The following is a 26,467-nucleotide window of genomic DNA, read 5'->3' on the forward strand; positions in this document are numbered from 1 at the left end:
GCTTTAGCCGCCCGGCGCTCCGCTCGTTGTTGTGAGCGTCGCTCCTCCGCCCTCCGTTGTTGTTGGAGGGCGACTGCCTCCAACTGCCCAGTAGCGTCCGTCACGAGCCTCCTCCACAGAGGCCGATCTTGACACCGCTGGTACCAGTCATCAGCAAGTCCACTCCGCTCCACATCCTCCTGTACCACATCACTCCATCTCTTCGCTAGCCCGTGCCGCGCCCGTTTAGCCCCATCGATCCGGCCGAACAAAAGCTGTTTTGGCATGCGGTGATTGGGCATGCGGGCTACATGGCCCAGCCAACGCAGCCTTGCCTGCTGGAGGATTTGTGAGCTCACAAGAGGATTTGTGAGCTCACAAATCCTCTTTGTGAGCTCACAAATCCTCGTAAGATCTGGACAAAGTCCCATCGGTGAGCTCCTCACACAATCCAGCCAGGTTAAACCCAGGATTGATCGTAGGCAGGCCAGCCTAAATGTTTCTAACCGGCGAAGATGTTCCATTAGGGGGGTCCATGTTTCGCAAGCATAGAGAAGGGAGGGAATGACCGTGGCCGAGAAGACCCGAAGCTTCGTGCGGAGAGACAGACCAGGCAGCTTCCACACAGTGTTACGCAACCGATGAAAAGATAACGCTCGACTGATTCGGAGTGAGACCTCTGCTGTTAAACCAGAGCCGGTCATGAGCACACTGCCCAGGTATGGGAAACTCTCCCCTCTCTCCACAACTGCCCCATCACCGATTGGGAGTTGTGGGGGTGGATTGCCCGATGGTACAAAATACCCAGGCAGGTGCTTCGTTTTGGTGGGGCTGATGGTAAGGCCCCACCTCTTAGTGGCACACTCCAGTTTCAGCAAAAGCGTCTCTAACTCCTCCTCTGAATGAGCAGCAATTACCAAATCATCGGCATACATAACGTGGTTGACCAATAGGGAGCCATCCCTTGACCGCACCCGGGCATCGATTAGCCTCCCATTATATCTGAACCAAATGGAAAATCCCCCAGTACATCTACTGAAGGCTTCACGAACTACGTGGTCGAAATAGATGTTAAATAATGTGGGAGCCAGAGGACATCCCTGTTGCACCCCAAGGTGTACAGGGAATGGCTCCGACTCCCGGCCACGTAGTTTTACCCGGACAGACACACACACACCTACATGCACACACACACACAGACACCTACAGACACCTACAGACACACACACAACAAAGAACTAAGATCCCCCGTGTAGCCTTAACAGACTGTAGGGCAAGTGCTGTTAGCGAGCACCTATGAAGGTCGGAACGGTACACGAGGGGGTGGATGGCCAGCACCACGCCCGACCGCCTTTGTCTCCCCAGTGGCAATGTTTACACACCACACCAGGTACTCATTTCAGGCTGAGTCGACCTAGGGGAGGCCCAGGACCGGTTCAGATAATCGTCACTGGTGTTGGCCGTGAGCGGGAATCGAACCCGGGTCGCCAGGTTTATAGCGCAGCGCGCTAACCGCTACACTACCGCTCCCCACACACACACACACACCTACACACACACACCTACCCACACACACACACACCTATACACATCTACACACACACACCTACAGACACACACACCTACACACGTCCACACCTACACACCTACACACACACACCTACAGACACACACCTACACACAAACCTACACACACAAACCTAGACACACACCTACGCACACACCTATAGGCACACACACAGACACCTACAGACACACAGACACACACCTACCCACACACACACACCTACCCGCATACACACACACCTACACACACACACACCTACAGACACACACCTACACACACATACACACACCTACAGACACACACACAACCTACCCACACACACACACCTACCCACACACACCTACCCACAGACACACACACCTACCTACACACACACACCTACCCACAGACACACACACATAGACACACACACACCTACCCACACACACACCTATAGACACACTATCACCTACAGTCACGCACGCTCGTGCCAATGCAAATATTTGCCCACTCGCGTTGCCATACAGCGGCTTGTGTCACCAGCGACGTCCGCCCTCAGTCATCGTGGGCACGGCTGTGCACACACGGGGCGTGGGTTCCACCCCGACCCTGACGCCTGCTGCTGTAAGATTTGGAGTTTTTTGCATCTCTCTCTCTCATCATCATCATCACGGTGGCTAGGAGATGTTGACTACATCGCCTGGTCTGCAGGAGGTCGTGGGTTCGATCCCGACCCTGACGACGCCTGCTGCTGGAGGTTTGGAGTTTGTGTGTCTCTCATCATCATCATCAGGGTGGTTAGGATGATGTTGACTACCTCGCCTGGTCTACAGGAGGTCGTGGGTTCGATCGCGACCTTGGAGGCTGCGTGTCTCATCATCATCATCATCAACACGGTGGCTAGGATGATGTTGACTACCTCGCCTGGTCTACAAGAGGTCGTGGGTTCGATCCCGACCCTGACGACGCCTGCTGCTGTAACATTTGGAGTTTGCGTGTCTCATCATCATCATCAGGGTGGCTAGGAGATGTTAACTACCTCGCCTGGTCTACAGGAGGTCGTGGGTTCGATCCCGACCCTGACGACGCCTGCTGCCGACGATGACGTCGATGATCACTATGGTGACGACGATGAGGACAATGATCACTATGGTGACGACGATGACCACGATGATGACGACAGCGACTACAGCGATGACGTCGACAACAATGACGAGGACAAAGTCGACAACGTCACGTGGGAGAGGTTGCAAGGCCGTGAATCACGCGGGGTGAGGGGAGGGATTACGCAATTCGCGGGGGAGGGGGTCGTGTTGCCCAATCCTCATGAGTCAAAGATTTCCGGTTCATGAAAATTCATCACGAAATCGTCTACGCGACACTCGTGTGTTTGCAGGTATCAGGATGCATTGCTGTTACCCGTGACACTACTATACACTACACTATACACTACACACTACATTATACACTACACTATACACTGCACACTACACCATGCTACTATACATTACACTATACACTACTATACACTACACTACTATACACTACACTATACACTACACACTTCACTATACACTACACTATGCTACTATACATTACACTATCCACTACTATACACTACACTTTACACTACACTACTATACACTACACTACTATACACTACACACTACACTATACTATACACTACACACTACACTATACACTAGACTACTATACACTACGCTACTATACACTACACTATACACTACACTACTATACACTACACTATACACTACACTACTATACACTACACTACTATACACTACATTATACACTACTATACACTACACTACTATACACTACACTATACACTACACTATACACTATACTATACACGACACTACACACTACACACGACACTATACACTACACTATACACTACACTATACACTACACTACTATACACTACCATACACTACACTACTATACACTACACTATACACTACACCACTATACACTACACTATACACTACTATACAATACACTATACACCACACTACTATACACTACACTACTATACACTACACTATACACTACACTATACACTACAACACTAAACTATACACCACACTATACACTACACTATACACTACACTACTATACACTACTATACACTACACTATACACTACACTATACACTACACTACTATACACTACACTACTATACACTACACTACTATACACTACACTACTATACACTACAGTACTATACACTACACTACTATACACTACACTATACACTACACTATACACTACACTACTATACACTACACTACTATACACTACACTATACACTACACTATACACTACACTACTATACACTACACTACTATACACTACACTACTATACACTACACTACTATACACTACACTATACACTAGACTATACACTACACTACTATACACTACACTATACACTACACCACTATACACTACACTACTATACACTACACTATACACTACACTACTATACACTACACTACTATACACTACACTACTATACACTACACTACTATACACTACACTATACACTACACTACTATACACTACACTATACACTACACTACTATACACTATACCCTAAACTATACACTACACTATACACTACACACTACACTACTATACACTACACTACTATACACTACACTATACACTACACTACTATAAACTACACTATACACTACACTACTATACACTTCACTATACACTACTATACACTACACTACTATACACTACACTACTATACACTACACTACTATACACTACACTACACACTACACTACTATACACTACACTACTATACACTATACACTACACTACTATACACTACACTATACACTACACTATACGCTACACTATACACTACACTATACACTACACTACTATACACTACACTACTATACACTACACTATACACTACACTATACGCTACAACACTAAACTATACACCACACTATACACTACACACTACACTACTATACACTACACTATACACTACACTACTATAAACTACACTATACACTACTACACACCTGTTACCCTTGATCAGTGCCTTAACTTGTTACAGACCAATTCAGACCATAATGGTCACCCCGTGCCACTACACTACTATACACTACACTATACACCACACTATACACTACACTATATGCTACAACACTAATCTATACACCACACTATACACTACACTATATGCTACAACACTAATCTATACACCACACTATACACTACACTATCACTACTACACACCTGTTACCGCTGATCAGTGCCCTAACTTGTTACAGACCAATTCAGACCTTAATGATCACCCCGTGCCCCTACACTACTATACACTACACTATACACTACACTACTATAAACTACACTATACACTACTACACACCTGTTACCCTTGATCAGTGCCTTAACTTGTTACAGACCAATTCAGACCTTAATGGTCACCCCGTGCCCCTACACTACTATACACTACACTATACACCACACTATACACTACACTATACACTACTACACACCTGTTACCCTTGATCAGTGCCTTAACTTGTTACAGACCAATTCAGACCTTAATGGTCACCCCGTGCCACTCGTAAATCTTCACGCTCACCGTTCAAAGTCCCACCATCACAAGGGAGAAACACAACCACGTAGACGCGAACATTTTTGTTGGAAACGGCTGTGCGCTTTATGGACCTGAAGACTCAATTACCCTGTCAACCCATGGGGTAAACCGCATGGGTTGACAGGTATCAAGTTGATGAGAACAAATCTAAACTTTCTAAAAGTTGGATTCACCCACTACGCTTTGGTTCTTTCGGTAAAGTCCACGTAGGTATCCATAAAATAAACCACGACGTTTCGATCGAAACGTCGTGGTTTACTTTATGGATACCTGCAGTCACGAAGGCTTCAAATCACGATCGGATTCACCACATTTCGGCAAACAACCGCAGGAAGTGGCTTAACAAACTCTGGGTTTGTTTTTTGTCGGTAACAAGTAGCAAGGCCTCACTGGGGGCTATTGCAGCTCTTGTTCCAGAAGCCACCTCCGGCTATCACAAATGGTAGATCACGCGGAGAAGCAGAATCTCGCGTGGAAATTGACGAGCGGCCCAAATAACTCGCAGACTCCAAATCTACAGCAGCAGGCGTCGTCAGGGTCGTGATTGAACCCACGACCTCCTATAGACCAGGCGAGGTAGTCAATATCTCCTAGCCACCGTGTCAATTATGAGAGAGAGACACGCAAACTCCAAATATACAGCAGCAGGCGTAAGGGTCTGGATCGAACCCACGATCTCCTGTAGACCAGGCGAGGTAGTCAACATCTCCTAGCCACCGTGATGGTGATGAGAGACAGACGCAAGCTCCAAATATACAGCAGGCATCAGGGTCGGGTCTGAACCCACGACCTTCTGTATAGCAGGCAAGGTAGTCAACATCTCCTAGCCACAGTGATGATGAGAGAGAGAGACACGCAAACTCCAAATATACAGCAGGCGTCAGGGTCGGGTCTGAACCCACGACCTCCTGTAGACCAGGCGAGGTAGTTAACATTCTTCTTGGTTCTTTCGGTAAAGTCACGTAGAAGGAAAGTAATAAAATAATAAAAATAAAACATAATAAAACAATTCTCACGACGTTTCGGCCACAACGCAAGCAGCCGTCCTCAGGTGAAAACCAGGTCTGTCGAGGCGACAGCGTTTTCACCTGAGGACGGCTGCTCGCGTTGTGGCCGAAACGTCGTGAGAATTGTTTTATTATGTTTTATTTTAATTATTTTATTACTTCCCTTCTACGTGATGACTTTACCGAAAGAACCAAGAAGATGAATCCCTGCATAATATTTTATAATGTTTTATTTTTATTATTTTATTATTTCCCTTCTACGTGACTTTACCGAAAGAACCAAGAAGATGAATCCCTGCAGTCACGAAAGCTTTAAATCGAGAGGTAGTTAACGTCTCACCACTGCAGCACATACATCAAGGCGTCATCCGGTCTACATTAACCACACGTCATGCGTGTGCTAAAACATGCGCATGTACCACCGCTCACGCGCACACACATGCGCACAAAGACGTAGATCCCCCATGTAGCCTCAACAGACTGTTGGGGCAAGTGCTGTTAGTGAGCAGCACCTACAAAGGCCGGCACGGCACACGTGGGGGTGGGTGGCTACCAGCACCACGCCCGGCCGCCTTTGTCTCCCCCAGTGGCAATGTTCACTACACCACCGCACCGGGTAACTCATTTGAGGCCGAGTAGACCTAGGGGAGAGGCCCAGGACCGGTTCAGATAATCGTCATTGGAGTCGGCGGCCGTGAGCGGGAATCGAGTTAGAAGCGCAGCGTAGCGCTAACCGCTGCACCACCGCTCCTCACATGAACATGCAACAACATCAACAACAACAACAACAACAACAATTCGCCTATCAGTGGCGGTGACGTCACCACGACGCTTGTGCCAGGCTAGGTGCACGTTGAGGCCACGTGAAGTGTCGAACGCCCGCTGGCATGAGGTCACGTGGCAGACCCAGCAGGTGCCGTGGGGTCGACTGACTGAGATGACAACTGGCCGATGCACCATCTGTGCCCCCTACTGTGCCAGGCTAGGTGCAGGAGGTCACGGGGCAGACCCAGTAGGTGCCGTGGGTTAACCGACTGAGATGAGTGGCAGATGACACCACCTGTACCCCCTACTGTGCCAGGCTAGGTGCAGGAGGACGCCGTGGGACAGACCCAGCAGGTGCCATGGGTCGACTGACTGAGATGAGTGGCAGAAGCCACCATCTGTGCCCCCTTCTGTGCCAGGCTAGGTGCAGGAGGTCACGGGGGAGACGCAGCAGGTGCCATGGGTCGACTGACTGAGATGAGTGGCCGAAGCCACCATCTGTGCCCCCTACTGTGCCAGGCTAGGTGCAGGAGGTCACGGGGTAGACCCAGCAGGTGCCATGGGTTGACCGACTGAGATGAGTGGCCGAAGCCACCATCTGTGCCCCCTACTGTGCCAGGCTAGGTGCAAGTGAGTGGCCGATGCACCGCACCCCCACACGCCACACTCACCTGGGTGAGATATTCCAATCCTGGGGGGCAGTTTGGAATCATTGCAGGGGCATTCATCCACTGCATGGCTGGAGAAGGGGGGGGGGTGTGGGGGGAGGGGTGAAGAGGGTGGGGGTGAAGAGGGTGGGGGGGGGTCACGTTGAACCAGCAAGTCATCATAACCGTCGTCACCATCATAGCCACCATCATCATCGTCATCAGATTGATATTGAGAAGGATGATGTTAGTGATGTTGGTGGTGATGATGATTGTGTTTGGCAGTGGTGAGGATGATGATGATGTTGATGGTGGTGGTGGTGTTGGTGGTGATGATGGTGGTGGTGATGATGGTATTGGTGATGATGGTATTGGTGGTGGTGTTGGTGGTGGTGGTGATGATGGTGGTGATGATGGTGGTGATGATGGTGTTGGTGGTGGTGATGGTGTTGGTGATGATGTTGATGATGGTGATGATGGTGGTGATGATGGTGTTGGTGGTGGTGATGGTGTTGGTGGTGTTGGTGGTGTTGGTGGTGATGATGGTGGTGGTGATGATGGTGTTGGTGGTGATGATGATGATGGTGTTGGTGGTGATGTTGGTGATGATGGTGATGATGGTGGTGGTGATGATGGTCGTGGTGATGATGGTGATGATGGTGATGTTGGTGATGATGTCTCACCCGCCATGATGTCTTAAGTGTCTTCACTCACAGGCTGCTCAGAGATATACGATCCGGTCTGAAAACAAAGAGAAAGATCCCCCGTGTAGCCTTAACAGACTGTAGGGGCAAGTGCTGTTAGCGAGTAGCAGCACCTATGAAGGTGGGTGGCCAGCACCACACACAGCATCACGTACTCATTTGAGTCTGAGTCGACCTAGGGGAGGCCCAGGTACCGGTTCAGATAATCGTCAGCGGTGTTGGCCGTGAGCGGGAATCGAACCCGGGTTGCCGGATTCGTAGCGCAGCGCTAACCACTACACCACCGCTCCCCGTTCATACACACACGGACAGACACACACACATACAGCGACACACACGGAGACACACACACAGACATACAAAGACAAAGATCCCCCGTATATCCTTAACAGACTGTCGGGGCAAGTGCTGATAGCAAGCAACACCACGCCCAGCCGCCTTTATCTCCCTAGTGGAGATGTTTACACATCACCAGGGTTGTAGCGCACACACAGTCACACACACACAGGAAGAAACACACACAAGAGACATACACAGACAGACACACACACAGAGACACACACAGACATACACACACACATACACACAGTCACACACACACACAGACATACACACACACAGACATACACACACACAGACACACACAGTCACACACACAGACACACACAGTCACAGACACACACAGACATACACACACACATACACACAGTCACACACACACACAGTCACACATACACACAGACATACACACAGACATACACACACACAGACACACACAGTCACACACACACAGACACACACAGACATACACACACACACAGTCACACACACACACACAGACATACACACACAGTCACACACACACACAGACGCTATCACCACCACCACCACCCCGCACCTCCCATCGAGAGTGAACACGTGGTGTGCATTTGTGACCGATGGCCACGTGAGTGGTGCAGGCCCCTTTGTTGTTTATATATATAAATAAAATATCCCCCACGGTGCGAAGATGTTAACTACCTCGCCTGGTCTACAGGAGGTCGTGGGTTCATTCCCGACCCTAGCACCTGAATATTTGTAGTCTCATCATCATATCATCATCACGGTGGTCTAGGAGATGTTGACTACCTCGCCTGGTCTACAGGAGGTCGTGGGTTCATTCCCGACCCTAGCACCTGAATATTTGTAGTCTCATCATCATATCATCATCACGGTGGTCTAGGAGATGTTGACTACCTCGCCTGGTCTACAGGAGGTCGTGGGTTCATTCCCGACCCTAGCACCTGAATATTTGTAGTCTCATCATCATATCATCATCACGGTGGTCTAGGAGATGTTGACTACCTCGCCTGGTCTACAGGAGGTCGTGGGTTCATTCCCGACCCTAGCACCTGAATATTTGTAGTCTCATCATCATATCATCATCACGGTGGTCTAGGAGATGTTGACTACCTCGCCTGGTGTACAGGAGGGCGTGGGTTCGACCTCGACCCCTGATGCCTGCTGCTGTACATTTGGAGTTTGCGTGTGTCTCTCTCATCATCATCATCATCACGGTGGCTAGGAGATGTTAACTACCTCGCCTGGTCTACATGAGGTCGTGGGTTCGATCCCGACCCCTGACGCCTGCTGTATATTTGGAGTTTGCGTCTCTCGCTCTCATCATCATCATCACAGTGGCTAGGAGATGTTGACTACCTCGCCTGGTCTACATGAGGTCGTGGGTTCGATCCCGACCCTGACGCCTGCTGCTGTGTATCTGGAGTTTGTGTGTCTCTCTCTCTCGCTCTCCCCACGGTCGAGCTGATTTAAAATTCTTCCACGTGAAAGAATCAACGTCACAGCATTCAGAGCATTTGGATGCTGCTGCTGCTGCTGCTATCAATTTCCACGTGATGATTTGTGATATCCAGGGTCGCGTCTGAAAAAAACAATAGATCCGTAGCTAAGTGGGCCTTACCTGGTAAAATAATAAACCAAAAAAAAATGTGATAATAGTGAGTGATATTTATTTATATTTAAAAATACGCTATGACAGGATTTGGCCCACTTCTCGCCCTGCACTAAAACCACGACACGAGCCAGCCACCGCAAACGATAGATCACACGAAGTGGGGGCTTTTCATCATCATCATCATCAACCTCACGTGGTAGTTTATAGCGGGAGCTAAAATACTCCATAAACACGCCGTGTCGAAGTCCATTCTAAATGTGGAGGGGGGAAAAGCGGAGGACCCGGGGAGAGACGCAGACTCCAAATATACAGCAGCAGACATCGTCAGAGTCGGGATCGAACCCACGACCTCCTGCGTACGAGGCGAGGTAGTCAACATCTCCTAGCCACCGTGATGATGATGATGATGAGAGAGAGACACACAGACTCCAAATATACAGCAGCAGCAGACATCGTCAGGGTCGGGATCGAACCCACGACCTCCTGCGTACCAGGCGAGGTAGTCAACATCTCCTAGCCACCGTGATGATGATGATGATGAGAAAGAGAGAGACACGCAAACTCCAAATATAGAACAGGAGGTCAGGGTCGGGATCGAACCCACGACCTCCTGCGTACCAGGCGAGGTAGTCAACATCTCCTAGCCACCCTGATGATGATGATGAGACACGCAGACTCCAAACCTCCAGCAGCAGGCGTCAGTGTCGGGATCGAACCCACGACCTCCTGCGTACCAGGCGAGGTAGTCAACATCTCCTAGCCACCCTGATGATGATGATGAGACACGCAGACTCCAAACCTCCAGCAGCAGGCGTCAGTGTCGGGATCGAACCCACGACCTCATGCGTACCAGGCGAGGTAGTCAACATCTCCTAGCCACCGTGATGATGATGATGATGAGAAAGAGAGAGACACGCAAACTCCAAATATAGAACAGGAGGTCAGGGTCGGGATCGAACCCACGACCTCCTGCGTACCAGGCGAGGGATATGACACCACACCACCATGGCACCCCTGAAATAAATGAATAAAAAGTTCCCCTTTTAACGTCGGCATTTCTATGCATCTCTATGGGTGTCTGGAAGTCTATGCATGTCTATGGGTCCCTGTGTGTATGTTAAAGAGCTGCTATTGGGAGCGGTGGTGCAGCGGTTAGCGCTACGAACCTGGCGACCCGAGTTCGATTCCCGCTCACGGCCACCAACACGAGGTGGCGATTATCTGACACCGGTCCTGGGCCTCCCCTAGGTCGACTCAGCCTCAAATGAGTACCTGGGGCTGTGTGTAAACATCGCCACTGGGGAGACAAAGGCGGCCGGGTGCGTGGTGCTGGCCACCCACCCCCTCGTGTGCCGTGCCGGCCTTCGTGGGTGTTCGCTTACAGCACTTGCCCCTACAGTGTGTTGTTGGCTATACGGGGGATCTTTGTCTTAAATTGTGACAAAACTTTCGCGACTGCAGCAATTTCGGTAAAAATTTCGGTAAAGTCACGCAGATAGAAAATAAAAATAAAAAGAAAATACAAATGAAATAAAAATAAAATTTAAATAATAAAATACAATAAAAAATAATAAAATTAAAATTGAAAATAATAAAAGCAAAAAACCCACGACGTTTCGATCGCAAAGCGTGCGAAGGGGTGGAGGGGTGGAGGGGTGGGGGGTGGGGGGTGGAGGGGGTGGAGGGGTGGGGGGGTGGAGGGGTGGGGGGGTGGAGGGGTGGAGGGGTGGGGGGGGTGGAGGGGTGGGGGGGTGGAGGGTTGGAGGGGTGGAGGGGGTGGAGGGGTGGGGGGGGTGGAGGGGGTGGGGGGTGGAGGGGTGGAGGGGGTGGAGGGGTGGGGGGGTGGAGGGGTGGGGGGGTGGAGGGATGGGGGGTGGAGGGGGTGGAGGGGTGGAGGGGTGGAGGGGGTGGAGGGGTGGAGGGGGTGGAGGGGTGGGGGGGTGGGGGGGTGGACCTCACAGGGCTCCGGCAAAAACCGAAAACCAGAAATGCCATGGCGAGCGCCGATTCTAAATTAGACTCCCATCGAGGCACAGAGAGACATGGACTGCCAGAGAGACACGTGAGAGCTACGGCGAAAAGGGAGTTCAACAATAGACACAAGCAGGAGATGATGCGATACGGTGGCTAAGTGTCTCACGCATTCGCAAAGAGGAAGTCCAACCCATTCCGGCCCCGTTCTGGAAACAATTAATACCCCCCCCCCCACTCTTACACCCCCTTCCGCCCCCCATCATCTCTTAGACTGCCAACTCTCTCCTTTTTCTCTAGCCCATGTCACTCAGTGACCCATCACTCACCCACTCATCAACTCACTCACATACTCATCAACTCACTCACCCACTCATCAACTCACTCACATACTCAATCACCCACTCACCCACTCACACACTCACCAACTCATCAACTCACCCACTCACTCACCCACTCACTCACTCATACACTCACCAACTCATCAACTCACCCACTCACCCACTCACACACTCACCAACTCATCAACTCACCCACTCACTCACCCACTCACTCACTTACACACTTACTCACACACTCACACACTCGCTTACACACACTCATCCATTCACCCACACACTCACTCACCAACTCATCAACTCACTCACTCACTCACACATCCACTCACTCATCCACTTACTCACACACTCACTCACACACTCACTCACTCACACATCCGCTCACTCACACACTCACACACTCACTCACTCATACACTCACTCACTCACTCATCAACTCACCCACTCATACACCAACTCACCCACTCACTCACTCACACACTCACTCATCCAATCACTCACCAACTCATCCACTCATCAACTCATCCACTCACTCACACACTCACTCATCAACTCACTCATCAACTCACTCACTCATCCGCTCATTCACACACTCACACACTCACTCATCAACTCACACACTCACTCACCCACTCACTCACTCACTCATCCACTCACTCACACACTCACTCATCAACTCACTCATCAACTCACTCACTCATCCGCTCATTCACACACTCACACACTCACTCATCAACTCACCCACTCACCCACTCACTCACTCACACAATCACTCACACACTCACTCATCAACTCACTCACTCACTCATCCGCTCACTCATACGCTCACTCACACACTCATCAACTCATCAACTCACCCACTCACTCACCCACTCACTCATACACTCACCAACTCATCAACTCACCCACTCACCCACTCACACACTCACCAACTCATCAACTCACCCACTCACTCACCCACTAACTCACTCATACACTCACCAACTCATCAACTCACTCACCCACTCACTCACTCATACACTCACTCACACACTCACTCATCAACTCACCCACTCACCCACTCACACACTCACTCACCCACTCACTCACTCACTCACACACTCACTCATCAACTCACTCACACACTCATCAACTCACTCACTCATCCGCTCACTCACACACTCATACGCTCACTCACACACTCACTCACTCACTCACACACTCACACACTCACTCATCCGCTCACTCACACACTCATACGCTCACTCACACACTCACTCACTCGCTCACTCACACACTCACTCACTCACACACTCACTCACTCACACACTCATACGCTCACTCACACACTCACTCACTCACTCATACACTCACTCACACACTCACTCATACGCTCACTCACACACTCATCAACTCACTCACTCATCCGCTCACTCACATACTCACACACTCACTCATCCGCTCACTCACACACTCATACGCTCACTCACATACTCACACACTCACTCACACACTCACACACTCACTCACTTAACAACTCACCCACTCACTCATCAACTCACCCACTCATACACCAACTCACCCACTCACTCACTCACTCACACACTCAGTCATCAAGCCACCAACTCACACACTCACTCACCCACTCACTCATCCGCTCACTCACACACTCACACACTCACTCACACACTCACTCACTCATCAACTCATCAACTCACCCACTCACTCACCCACACACTCACCAACTCATCAACTCACTCACCCACTCACTCACTCACTCACACACTCACACACTCACTCATCCGCTCACTCACACACTCATACGCTCACTCACACACTCACTCACTCACTCGCTCACTCACACACTCACTCACTCACTCACACACTCACTCACTCACACACTCATACGCTCACTCACACACTCACTCACTCACTCATACACTCACTCACACACTCACTCATACGCTCACTCACACACTCATCAACTCACTCACTCATCCGCTCACTCACATACTCACACACTCACTCATCCGCTCACTCACACACTCATACGCTCACTCACATACTCACACACTCACTCACACACTCACACACTCACTCACTTAACAACTCACCCACTCACTCATCAACTCACCCACTCATACACCAACTCACCCACTCACTCACTCACACACTCAGTCATCAAGCCACCAACTCACACACTCACTCACCCACTCACTCATCCGCTCACTCACACACTCACACACTCACTCACACACTCACTCACTCATCAACTCATCAACTCACCCACTCACTCACCCACACACTCACCAACTCATCAACTCACTCACCCACTCACTCACTCACTCACACACTCACACACTCACTCATCCGCTCACTCACACACTCATACGCTCACTCACACACTCACTCACTCACTCGCTCACTCACACACTCACTCACTCACTCACACACTCACTCACTCACACACTCATACGCTCACTCACACACTCACTCACTCACTCATACACTCACTCACACACTCACTCATACGCTCACTCACACACTCATCAACTCACTCACTCATCCGCTCACTCACATACTCACACACTCACTCATCCGCTCACTCACACACTCATACGCTCACTCACATACTCACACACTCACTCACACACTCACACACTCACTCACTTAACAACTCACCCACTCACTCATCAACTCACCCACTCATACACCAACTCACCCACTCACTCACTCACACACTCACTCATCAACTCATCCACTCACTCACCCACTCACTCACTCATACACTCACCAACTCATCAACTCACTCACCCACTCACTCACTCATACACTCACTCACACACTCACTCATCAACTCACCCACTCACCCACTCACTCACCCACTCACTCACTCACACACTCACTCATCAACTCACTCACACACTCATCAACTCACTCACTCATCCGCTCACTCACACACTCATACGCTCACTCATCTGCTCACTCACACACTCATACGCTCACTCACACACTCACTCACTCGCTCACTCACACACTCACTCACTCACTCACACACTCACTCACTCACACACTCATACGCTCACTCACACACTCACTCACTCACTCATACACTCACTTACACACTCACTCATACGCTCACTCACACACTCATCAACTCACTCACTCATCCGCTCACTCACATACTCACACACTCACTCATCCGCTCACTCACACACTCATACGCTCACTCACATACTCACACACTCACTCACACACTCACACACTCACTCACTTAACAACTCACCCACTCACTCATCAACTCACCCACTCATACACCAACTCACCCACTCACTCACTCACTCACACACTCAGTCATCAACCCACCAACTCACACACTCACTCACCCACTCACTCATCCGCTCACTCACACACTCACACACTCACTCACACACACACTCACTCACTCATCAACTCACCCACTCACACACACTCACTCAAACACTCATACACTCACTCACACACTCACTCATCAACTCACTCACTCATCCGCTCACTCACACACTCATACGCTCACTCACATACTCACACACTCACTTACACACTCACACACTCACTCACTCAACAACTCACCCACTCACTCATCAACTCACCCACTCATACACCAACTCACCCACTCACTCACTCACACACTCAGTCATCAACCCACCCACTCACACACTCACCCACTCACTCATCCGCTCACTCACACACTCACACACTCACTCACACACTCACCCACTCACTCACTCATCCGCTCACTCACACACTCATACACTCACTCACATACTCACACACTCACTCACTCATCAACTCACCCACTCACACACTCACTCACACACTCACTCACCCACTCATCCACTCATCAACTCACTCACACACTCATCCCTCACACAAACGCCACTCTCCCTCAGCATTTTGCTTGGCAAATCATCTCTGCCTGGCGCTTTTCCTGGTCTCTATGACCTTCAGTACTTCCTCAACAGATGGGACTTCAGCCAGCCACTCACAGGGGGTGACTGCTTCTTCCAATATTTGAGGCACCGCAGCCTCAGCAGGGTCATCACCACTTTGCCCAATGATGTTTTCCAGGATCAGGAAATTCCCTTATCCCAAAACCTCACAGGAATGCTCAACAAATCTGAAAACCTGTTCCTGGGGGTGGGAGATCGAATCACCTTTCTATCCACTAATGATGGTGATAGGTGTGGCGCTGCAAGCTACTTTTTAATGAAGTTAAAGAGCGATTTGTGATTGCGGGCTACTGAAGCAGACTACATCTCCTCAGCAACCCGCGACCACCACCCATCCTTGCAGCGCCTCACGGCTCTCCGAACCTCTGAGAAAAGGCTGCGGTAAGCCTCCTCGTTCTCCGACGTGGGATGCTGGAGACGGTGGCAGGGGTCCTGTCGCTTTTTCGCAGCCAGCTGGAACACCTCCTCCATGAGCCAAGGTCTTTGTGGAGCTTTGGACCGCGTACCCAAAGCAGCCATTGCAGTTGCATGTTCCAAAGTCCTAAACCTCGCCCATTTCACCTCGGCATCAGGAGGAGGGGGGGGCGATGCCAACCCCATCTGCAAGCTATGATGAAATTTGCGCTTGCAAATTTCATCAGCTAGCCGAAATCAGGCCACTGTGGGTCTGAAAGGGGTCCTGGGTGTACACCCACCACCGGAGTGGAAGAATGGCAGGTGCATCTTACTGATGACAAGCCGATGGTCAGTGGGCAGATCAGCTCCACGGTAGGTCCTGGTGTCAAGAACATGGGCTCGCATCCGCTGGTCCGTCACTATGTAGTCCAGCAGATGTTCTTGCTTGGACCCGGCATGCATCCATGATGTTGTGTGGATGCGCCGATGCTGGAACAGCGTGTTGGTAATTACAAGCCCATGGGCTGCACAAAGATCTAGCAGCCTCCTACCGTTATTATTGAGCTGATCTGGCCCATGCCTTCCAATCACTCCAGCCCAGGTGCCATCATGACCAACTCGGGCATTGAAGTCACCCAACAGGATGACTCTGTCCCGAGGGGCCACTTTAGACAGCACCTGTGACAGGAGGTCATAGAAGGCATCTGACTCATCGGCTTTGCCTGCAACCCTCCACGGATGTTCGTCTTCTGTGGGGGCATAAGAAACCACGACCACCATTTCTCGCCTCTGGTTGATGGGAAGGCGAGCCCATAGTAGCCTGGGGATTACAGCTTCCCACACCTCACTGCCACGCTCACCCCCCCCCCCCCTTCATTCTTTTGTTCAGAAGAAGAGCCACTCCCTGTTGTTTGGCAGTCTCCTGCCCCGAGTAGAGGACTGTCCACCCCTCATGGTGGCAGGAGCCAGAGCCGGTCCACCGGACCTCCTGAATGCCACAGAGATCCAGACGGTACCAGTCCAGCTCCCGACAGAGGAGTGGCAGCCTCTCCTCCGCAGTGAGCGTTCCAACATTCCACGTGGCCATCCGCAGTGGCTTTTCGTTGTTTCTGGAGGAGCCCCGAGGGTGAAGATTCAATCTCCTGGCTCCGCCAAATGGGGTTTGGCCAGGAGACGTCATAGAAGCCTGTCTCCCCGGGGCCTCCCGCACAAACTTAGTTCGATTTTTTTCCCACGTGGTTTAGTGGTACGTAGATTGATGGGTGACCAGTCCCTCGCATCCAGCCCTCTTTGTCCGCTGTGGTGGCTACAAATGCCATGAAAGGAACGGCCAATTGCAATTGGCCTCCCCCCCCCCCATGTCACTGCTCACCACAGCGTTTCCATCCGGCATCACCGAGGAGGCAGGGAGTTGTTTTGCCGGACTACAACAACAACAACAACCGCCATTCGCCACTAAGTGGCGGTGACGTCACCACACACACAAAGACAAATACAAAGATCCCCCGTATAGCCTTAACAGACTGTTGGGGCAAGTGCTGGAAGCGAGCACCTATGAAGGCCGCAACGGTACACGAGGGGGTGGGTGGCCAGCACCACGCCCGGCCGCCTTTGTCTCCCTAGTGGCAATGTTTTACACACCGCACCAGGTACTCATTTGAGGCTGAGTCGACCTAGGGGAGGCCCATGGCCAGTTCAGATAATCGTCACTAACGTTGGCCGTGAGCGGGAATCGAACTCGGGTCGCCAGGTTCGTAGTGCAGCGTAGCGCTAACCGCTGCACCACCGCTCTTCACAAACACAAAGACAAAGATCCCCCGTATAGCCTTAACAGACTGTAGGGGCAAGTGCTGTTAGCGAGCACCTATGAAGGGCCGGAACGGTACACGAGGGGGTGGGTGGCCAGCACCACGCCCGACCGCCTTTGTCTCCCCAGTGGCGATGTTTACACACCGCACCAGGTACTCATTTAAGGCTGAGTCGACCTAGGGGAGGCCCAGGACCGGTTCAGATAATCGTCACTGGTGTTAGCCGTGAGCGGGAATCGAACCCGGGTCGCCGGGTTCATAGCGCAGCGCGCTAACCGCTACACTACCGCTCCCCACACACACTCATCCACTCATATCACACACACACAGAAACACACACACAGACACACACACACGCATCCACTCATATCACACACACACAGACACACACACACAGACACACACACACACGCATCCACTCATATCACACACACACACACAGACACACAGACACATCACACACACACACACAGACACACACACATCACACACACATCACACACAGACACACACACACACAGACACACAGACACATCACACACACACACAGACACACACACACAGACACACACACATCACACACACACATCACACACACACATCACACACACATCACAACAACAACAACCGCCATTCGCCACTAAGTGGCGGTGACGTCACCACGACGCTTGTGCCAGGCCATGTGCACCTTGAGGCCACGTGAAGTGTCGAACGCCCGCTGGCAGGAGGTCACGGGGCAGACCCAGCAGGTGCCACGGGTCGACTGACCGAGATGACCGAGATGACTGGCTGATGCACCACCTGTGCCCCCTACTGTACCAACTTGCTGTGCTTTAGCCACCCGGCGCTCCGCTCGTTGTTGTGAGCGTCGCTCCTCCGCCCTCCGTTGTTGTTGGAGGGCGACTGCCTCCAACTGCCCAGTAGCGTCCTTCACGAGCCTCCTCCACTGAGGCCGATCTTGACACCGCTGGTACCAGTCATCGGCAAGTCCACTCAGCTCCACGTCCTCCTGTACCACATCACTCCATCTCTTCTCAGCCCGTGCCGCGCCCGTTTAGCCCCCTCGATCCGGCCGAACAAAAGCTGTTTAGGCATGCGGTGGCTGGGCATGCGGGCTACATGACCCAGCCAACGCAGCCTTGCCTGCCGGAGGAGCTCACTGATGGGACTTTGCCCAGATCTTTCAAGGACTTGTGAGCTCCTCACACAATCCAGCCTGGTTAAACCCAGGATGGATCGTAGGCAGGCCAGCCTAAATGTTTCCAACCGGCGAAGATGCTCCACTAGGGGGGTCCACGTTTCGCAAGCGTAGAGAAGGGAGAGAATGACCGTGGCCGTGAAGACCTGAAGCTTCGTGCGGAGCGACAGACCAGGTAGCTTCCACACAGCGTTACGCAACCGATGAAAAGATATTGCCGCTCGACTGATTCGGAGTGAGACCTCTGCTGATAAACTGGAGCCGGTCATAAGCACACTGCCCAGGTATGGGAAACTCTCCACTCTCTCCACACACACACAGACACACACACGGACTCACCAACTCGTACATTCGATCGTGCAATGACCTGCGAGGCGTTCGCACTTGCGACCCAGCCCGCAGTTTAAACCCAGTGCTGATCTTATCGGCTGGGCAGTCCCGGATATTTCGAACCGGTGCAGATGTTCCTCTTTATGAAGAGGAGGGGAGGAGGAGGGGAAGTGGGGGGTGGGTGTCCACATTTCGCAAGTGTAGCGAAGAGAGGGAGGGAAATACCTGTGGCTGAGAAGATCAAGAGGTTATCTTCCATAGACGTGTGTGGATGTGTGTGTGTATAGCGCCTTCATCCCTAAGAGCGTTACACAACAATGAGGCAATTGTACAGAAGGCAATCGAAACGTCGTATTCTATTATTTAATTTAATTTATTATTTTATCTTTAGACGTGACTTAACCGAAAGAACCAAATAATAATAATGTGATTTGGGTTGAGGCGACTCTGAGCCTGTGGGCTGGTGGTGGTGGTGGTGTAGTTGTGGTGACAGGATGGCAGGTCGGAGTGGTTGAGGAGGGATTGGGATAGGGGTAGTGGTGGGGGTAGTGGTAGTGGTAGGGGTTGTGGTAGTGGTAGTGATAGTGGTTGGGGAAGTGGTAGGTGTTGGAGTAGTGGTAGGGGTTTGGTTAGTGATAGTGGTAGGGGTAGTGTAGTGGCAGTGACAATGGTAGTGGTTGTGGTAGTGGTAGGGGTTGTGGTAGTGGTAGGGGTTTGGTTAGTGATAGTGTAGTGGTAGTGGTAGGGGTTGTGGTAGTGGTAGGGGTTTGGTTAGTGATAGTGTAGTGGTAGTGGTAGGGGTTGTGGTAGTGGTAGGGGTAGTGGTAGGGGTTGTGGTAGTGGTAGGGGTAGGGGTTGTGGTAGTGGTAGAAGTTGTGTAGTGGTGGGGGTAGTGGTAGTGGTAGGGGTAGTGTAGTGGTAAAGGTTGTGTAGTGGTAGTGGTTGGGGTAGTGGTAGGGGTAGTGGTAGAAGTTGTGTAGTGGTAGGGGTTTGGTTAGTGATAGTGGTAGGGGTAGTGGTAGGGGTTGTGGTAGGGGTTGTGGTAGGGGTAATGATAGTGGTAGGGGTTGTGGTAGTGGTAGGGGTTTGGTTAGTGATAGTGGTAGGGGTAGTGGTAGTGGTAGGGGTTGTGGTAGGGGTTGTGGTAGGGGTAATGATAGTGGTAGGGGTTGTGGTAGTGGTAGGGGTTTGGCTAGTGATAGTGGTAGGGGTAGTGGTAGTGGTAGGGGTTGTGGTAGGGGTTGTGGTAGGGGTAATGATAGTGGTAGGGGTTGTGGTAGTGGTAGGGGTTGTGGTTAGTGATAGTGGTAGGGGTAGTGGTAGTGGTAGGGGTTGTGGTAGGGGTTGTGGTAGGGGTAATGATAGTGGTAGGGGTTGTGGTAGTGGTAGGGGTTTGGCTAGTGATAGTGGTAGGGGTAGTGGTAGTGGTAGGGGTTGTGGTAGGGGTTGTGGTAGGGGTAATGATAGTGGTAGGGGTTGTGGTAGTGGTTGGGTAATGGTTGAGGTTTAGTTCGTGGTAGTGTAGTGGTAGGGGTAGTCACAGTGATAGGGGTAGGGGTAGTAGCAGGGGTTGTGGTAGTGGTTGTGGTAGTGGTTGTGGTAGTGGTTGTGGTTGTGGTTGTGGTAGTGGTTGTGGTAGTGGTTGTGGTAGTGGTTGTGGTTGTGGTAGTGGTTGTGGTTGTGGTTGTGGTAGTGGTTGTGGTTGTGGTAGTGGTTGTGGTAGTGGTAGTGGTTGTGGTAGTGGTTGTGGTAGTGGTTGTGGTAGTGGTTGTGGTAGTGGTTGTGGTAGTGGTTGTGGTAGTGGTTGTGGTAGTGGTTGTGGTTGTGGTAGTGGTTGTGGTAGTGGTTGTGGTTGTGGTAGTGGTTGTGGTAGTGGTTGTGGTAGTGGTTGTGGTAGTGGTTGTGGTAGTGGTTGTGGTTGTGGTAGTGGTTGTGGTAGTGGTTGTGGTAGTGGTTGTGGTTGTGGTAGTGGTTGTGGTAGTGGTTGTGGTAGTGGTTGTGGTAGTGGTTGTGGTAGTGGTTGTGGTAGTGGTTGTGGTAGTGGTTGTGGTAGTGGTTGTGGTTGTGGTAGTGGTTGTGGTAGTGGTTGTGGTTGTGGTAGTGGTTGTGGTAGTGGTTGTGGTAGTGGTTGTGGTAGTGGTTGTGGTAGTGGTTGTGGTTGTGGTAGTGGTTGTGGTAGTGGTTGTGGTAGTGGTTGTGGTAGTGGTTGTGGTAGTGGTTGTGGTTGTGGTAGTGGTTGTGGTAGTGGTAGTGGTTGTGGTAGTGGTAGTGGTTGTGGTAGTGGTTGTGGTAGTGGTAGGGGTAGTGGTAGTGGTTGTGGTAGTGGTTGTGGTAGTGGTTGTGGTAGTGGTTGTGGTAGTGGTAGTGGTTGTGGTAGTGGTTGTGGTAGTGGTTGTGGTTGTGGTAGTGGTTGTGGTAGTGGTTGTGGTAGTGGTAGTGGTTGTGGTAGTGGTTGTGGTAGTGGTTGTGGTAGTGGTTGTGGTAGTGGTTGTGGTAGTGGTAGTGGTTGTGGTAGTGGTTGTGGTAGTGGTAGTGGTTGTGGTAGTGGTTGTGGTAGTGGTTGTGGTAGTGGTTGTGGTAGTGGTAGTGGTTGTGGTAGTGGTAGTGGTTGTGGTAGTGGTTGTGGTAGTGGTTGTGGTAGTGGTTGTGGTAGTGGTTGTGGTAGTGGTAGTGGTTGTGGTAGTGGTTGTGGTTGTGGTAGTGGTTGTGGTTGTGGTAGTGGTTGTGGTTGTGGTAGTGGTTGTGGTAGTGGTTGTGGTAGTGGTTGTGGTAGTGGTTGTGGTAGTGGTTGTGGTTGTGGTAGTGGTAGTGGTTGTGGTTGTGGTAGTGGTTGTGGTAGTGGTTGTGGTAGTGGTTGTGGTTGTGGTAGTGGTAGTGGTTGTGGTTGTGGTAGTGGTTGTGGTTGTGGTAGTGGTAGTGGTTGTGGTAGTGGTTGTGGTAGTGGTTGTGGTAGTGGTTGTGGTTGTGGTAGTGGTAGTGGTTGTGGTTGTGGTAGTGGTTGTGGTTGTGGTAGTGGTAGTGGTTGTGGTAGTGGTTGTGGTAGTGGTTGTGGTAGTGGTTGTGGTTGTGGTAGTGGTTGTGGTTGTGGTTGTGGTAGTGGTTGTGGTTGTGGTAGTGGTAGTGGTTGTGGTTGTGGTAGTGGTTGTGGTAGTGGTAGTGGTTGTGGTTGTGGTTGTGGTAGTGGTTGTGGTTGTGGTAGTGGTTGTGGTAGTGGTAGTGGTTGTGGTAGTGGTTGTGGTTGTGGTAGTGGTTGTGGTAGTGGTAGTGGTTGTGGTTGTGGTAGTGGTTGTGGTTGTGGTAGTGGTTGTGGTTGTGGTAGTGGTTGTGGTAGTGGTAGTGGTTGTGGTAGTGGTAGTGGTAGTGGTTGTGGTTGTGGTAGTGGTTGTGGTTGTGGTAGTGGTTGTGGTAGTGGTAGTGGTTGTGGTAGTGGTTGTGGTAGTGGTAGTGGTTGTGGTTGTGGTTGTGGTTGTGGTTGTGGTTGTGGTTGTGGTTGTGGTAGTGGTTGTGGTAGTGGTAGTGGTTGTGGTAGTGGTTGTGGTAGTGGTTGTGGTAGTGGTTGTGGTAGTGGTTGTGGTTGTGGTTGTGGTAGTGGTTGTGGTAGTGGTTGTGGTTGTGGTAGTGGTTGTGGTAGTGGTTGTGGTAGTGGTTGTGGTAGTGGTAGTGGTTGTGGTAGTGGTTGTGGTAGTGGTTGTGGTAGTGGTAGTGGTTGTGGTAGTGGTTGTGGTAGTGGTTGTGGTAGTGGTTGTGGTAGTGGTTGTGGTTGTGGTAGTGGTTGTGGTAGTGGTTGTGGTAGTGGTTGTGGTAGTGGTTGTGGTAGTGGTTGTGGTAGTGGTTGTGGTTGTGGTTGTGGTAGTGGTAGTGGTTGTGGTAGTGGTTGTGGTAGTGGTTGTGGTTGTGGTTGTGGTAGTGGTTGTGGTAGTGGTTGTGGTAGTGGTTGTGGTTGTGGTAGTGGTTGTGGTAGTGGTTGTGGTTGTGGTAGTGGTTGTGGTAGTGGTTGTGGTAGTGGTTGTGGTAGTGGTTGTGGTAGTGGTTGTGGTAGTGGTTGTGGTTGTGGTTGTGGTTGTGGTAGTGGTTGTGGTAGTGGTTGTGGTAGTGGTTGTGGTTGTGGTTGTGGTTGTGGTAGTGGTTGTGGTAGTGGTTGTGGTAGTGGTTGTGGTTGTGGTAGTGGTTGTGGTAGTGGTTGTGGTAGTGGTTGTGGTTGTGGTTGTGGTAGTGGTTGTGGTAGTGGTTGTGGTAGTGGTTGTGGTAGTGGTTGTGGTAGTGGTTGGGGTAGTGACGGTAGTGGGGGCGGTGGTAGTGGTTGGGAGTAGCAGCAGCAGGTTGTTGTTGTTATTGTTGTCTTAATTGTTGTTTTTATTGTTGGTGTCATTGTTGTTGTTATTGTTGTCTTAATTGTTGTTGTTATTGTTGTTGTTATTGTTGTTGGAGGAGAGGAAGGGAGAGAGAGGGGCGGGGGGAGTTGGTTCCAGCATTGAAGGGGGGCAGCCGGAACGAGGAGGAGGAACCGGAACGAGACGTCGCTGTGATTGGGCACGGCAGGTTGGGGCCTAACAGAGAGGGGGTGGGGTAGGGGAACGGGGGGGGGGGGGGGGTAGGGGAACGGGGGGGGTAGGGGAAGAGAGAGTGGTAGGGGAACGGGGGGGGGGGGGTAGGAGAACGGGGGGGGGGGTAGGGGACGGGGGGATGGGGTAGGGGAACGGGGGGGGGGAACGGTTGGGGGGGGGTAGGAGAACGGGGGGGGGGGTAGGGGAACGGGGGGGGGGGGGTAGGAGAACGGGGGGGGGTAGGGGACGGGGGGATGGGGTAGGGGAACGGGGGGGGGGAACGGTTGGGGGGGGGTAGGAGAACGGGGGGGGGGGGTAGGGGAACGGGGGGGGGGGGTAGGAGAACGGGGGGGGGTAGGGGACGGGGGGATGGGGTAGGGGAACGGGGGGGGGGAACGGTTGGGGGGGGGTAGGAGAACGGGGGGGGGTAGGGGAACGGGTAGGAGACGGGTGGGGGGGGGGGTAGGAGAACGGGGGGGGGTAGGGGAACGGGTAGGAGACGGGTGGGGGGGTAGGAGAACGGGGGGGGTAGGGGAACGGGGGGGGAGGAGTGACGGGGGGGGTAGGGGAAGGGGGGTAGGGGAACGTGGGGGAGTGACGGGGGGGGTAGGAGAACGGGGGGGGGGGGTAGGGGACGGGGGGATGGGGTAGGGGAACGGGGGGGGGAACGGGTGGGGTAGGAGAACGGGGGGGGGGGGGTAGGAGAACGGGGGGGGGGTAGGAGAACGGGGGGGGGGGGTAGGAGAACGGGGGGGGGGGTAGGAGAACGGGGGGGGGGTAGGGGACGGGGGGATGGGGTAGGGGGAACGGGGGGGGGGGAACGGTTGGGGGGGGGTAGGAGAACGGGGGGGGGTAGGGGAACGGGTAGGAGACGGGTGGGGGGGGGTAGGAGAACGGGGGGGGGGGTAGGGGAACGGGTAGGAGACGGGTGGGGGGGGGTAGGAGAACGGGGGGGGGGGTAGGGGAACGGGTAGGAGACGGGTGGGGGGGGTAGGAGAACGGGGGGGGTAGGGGAACGGGGGGGGGGGAGTGACGGGGGGGGTAGGGGAAGGGGGGTAGGGGAACGTGGGGGAGTGACGGGGGGGGTAGGAGAACGGGGGGGGGGTAGGGGACGGGGGGATGGGGTAGGGGAACGGGGGGGGGGAACGGGTGGGGGGGGGGTAGGAGAACGGGGGGGGGGGTAGGAGAACGGGGGGGGGGGGGTAGGAGAACGGGGGGGGGTAGGAGAACGGGGGGGGGGGGTAGGAGAACGGGGGGGGGGGGTAGGAGAACGGGGGGGGGGGGGTAGGGGACGGGGGGATGGGGTAGGGGAACGGGGGGGGGGGGAACGGGTGGGGGGTAGGAGAACGGGGGGGGGGGGGTAGGGGACGGGGGGATGGGGTAGGGGAACGGGGGGGGGGGAACGGGGGGATGGGGTAGGGGAACGGGGGGGGGGGGTAGGGGAACAGGGGGTAGGAGTTGCGTGTGGCACGGCAACATTCCGTGTGGCTTTAAAACTTAATCGGCAACATATTTTCGTTCGGCTTTTATTTTTTTCTCCCCACGCAGCGAGGCGCCGCCAAGAAAGCACGGAGCTTCTCATTTTTCGATTTAAAGCTTTCATGACTGCAGGGATTCATCTTCTTGGTTCTTTCGGTAAAGTCACGTAGAATGT

General features: G+C 52.2%; 1 protein-coding gene across 1 annotated transcript in view; it reads right to left on the reverse strand.

Annotated features, from left to right (window-relative positions):
- LOC144952446 (phospholipid scramblase 1-like) overlaps positions 1-26,467 on the reverse strand; it is a 63,970-nt gene that overhangs the window by 18,322 nt on the left and 19,181 nt on the right. Inside the window, 2 exon segments of the mRNA XM_078882854.1 lie at positions 7,624-7,691; positions 8,283-8,340. Coding sequence (XP_078738980.1) covers positions 7,624-7,691; positions 8,283-8,289 — 75 coding nt within the window. The 5' untranslated portion in view covers positions 8,290-8,340.

The sequence above is a fragment of the Lampetra fluviatilis genome, chromosome 67, assembly GCF_964198595.1.
Source record: "Lampetra fluviatilis chromosome 67, kcLamFluv1.1, whole genome shotgun sequence".
In the NCBI taxonomy this organism is placed as follows: Eukaryota; Metazoa; Chordata; class Hyperoartia; order Petromyzontiformes; family Petromyzontidae; genus Lampetra; species Lampetra fluviatilis.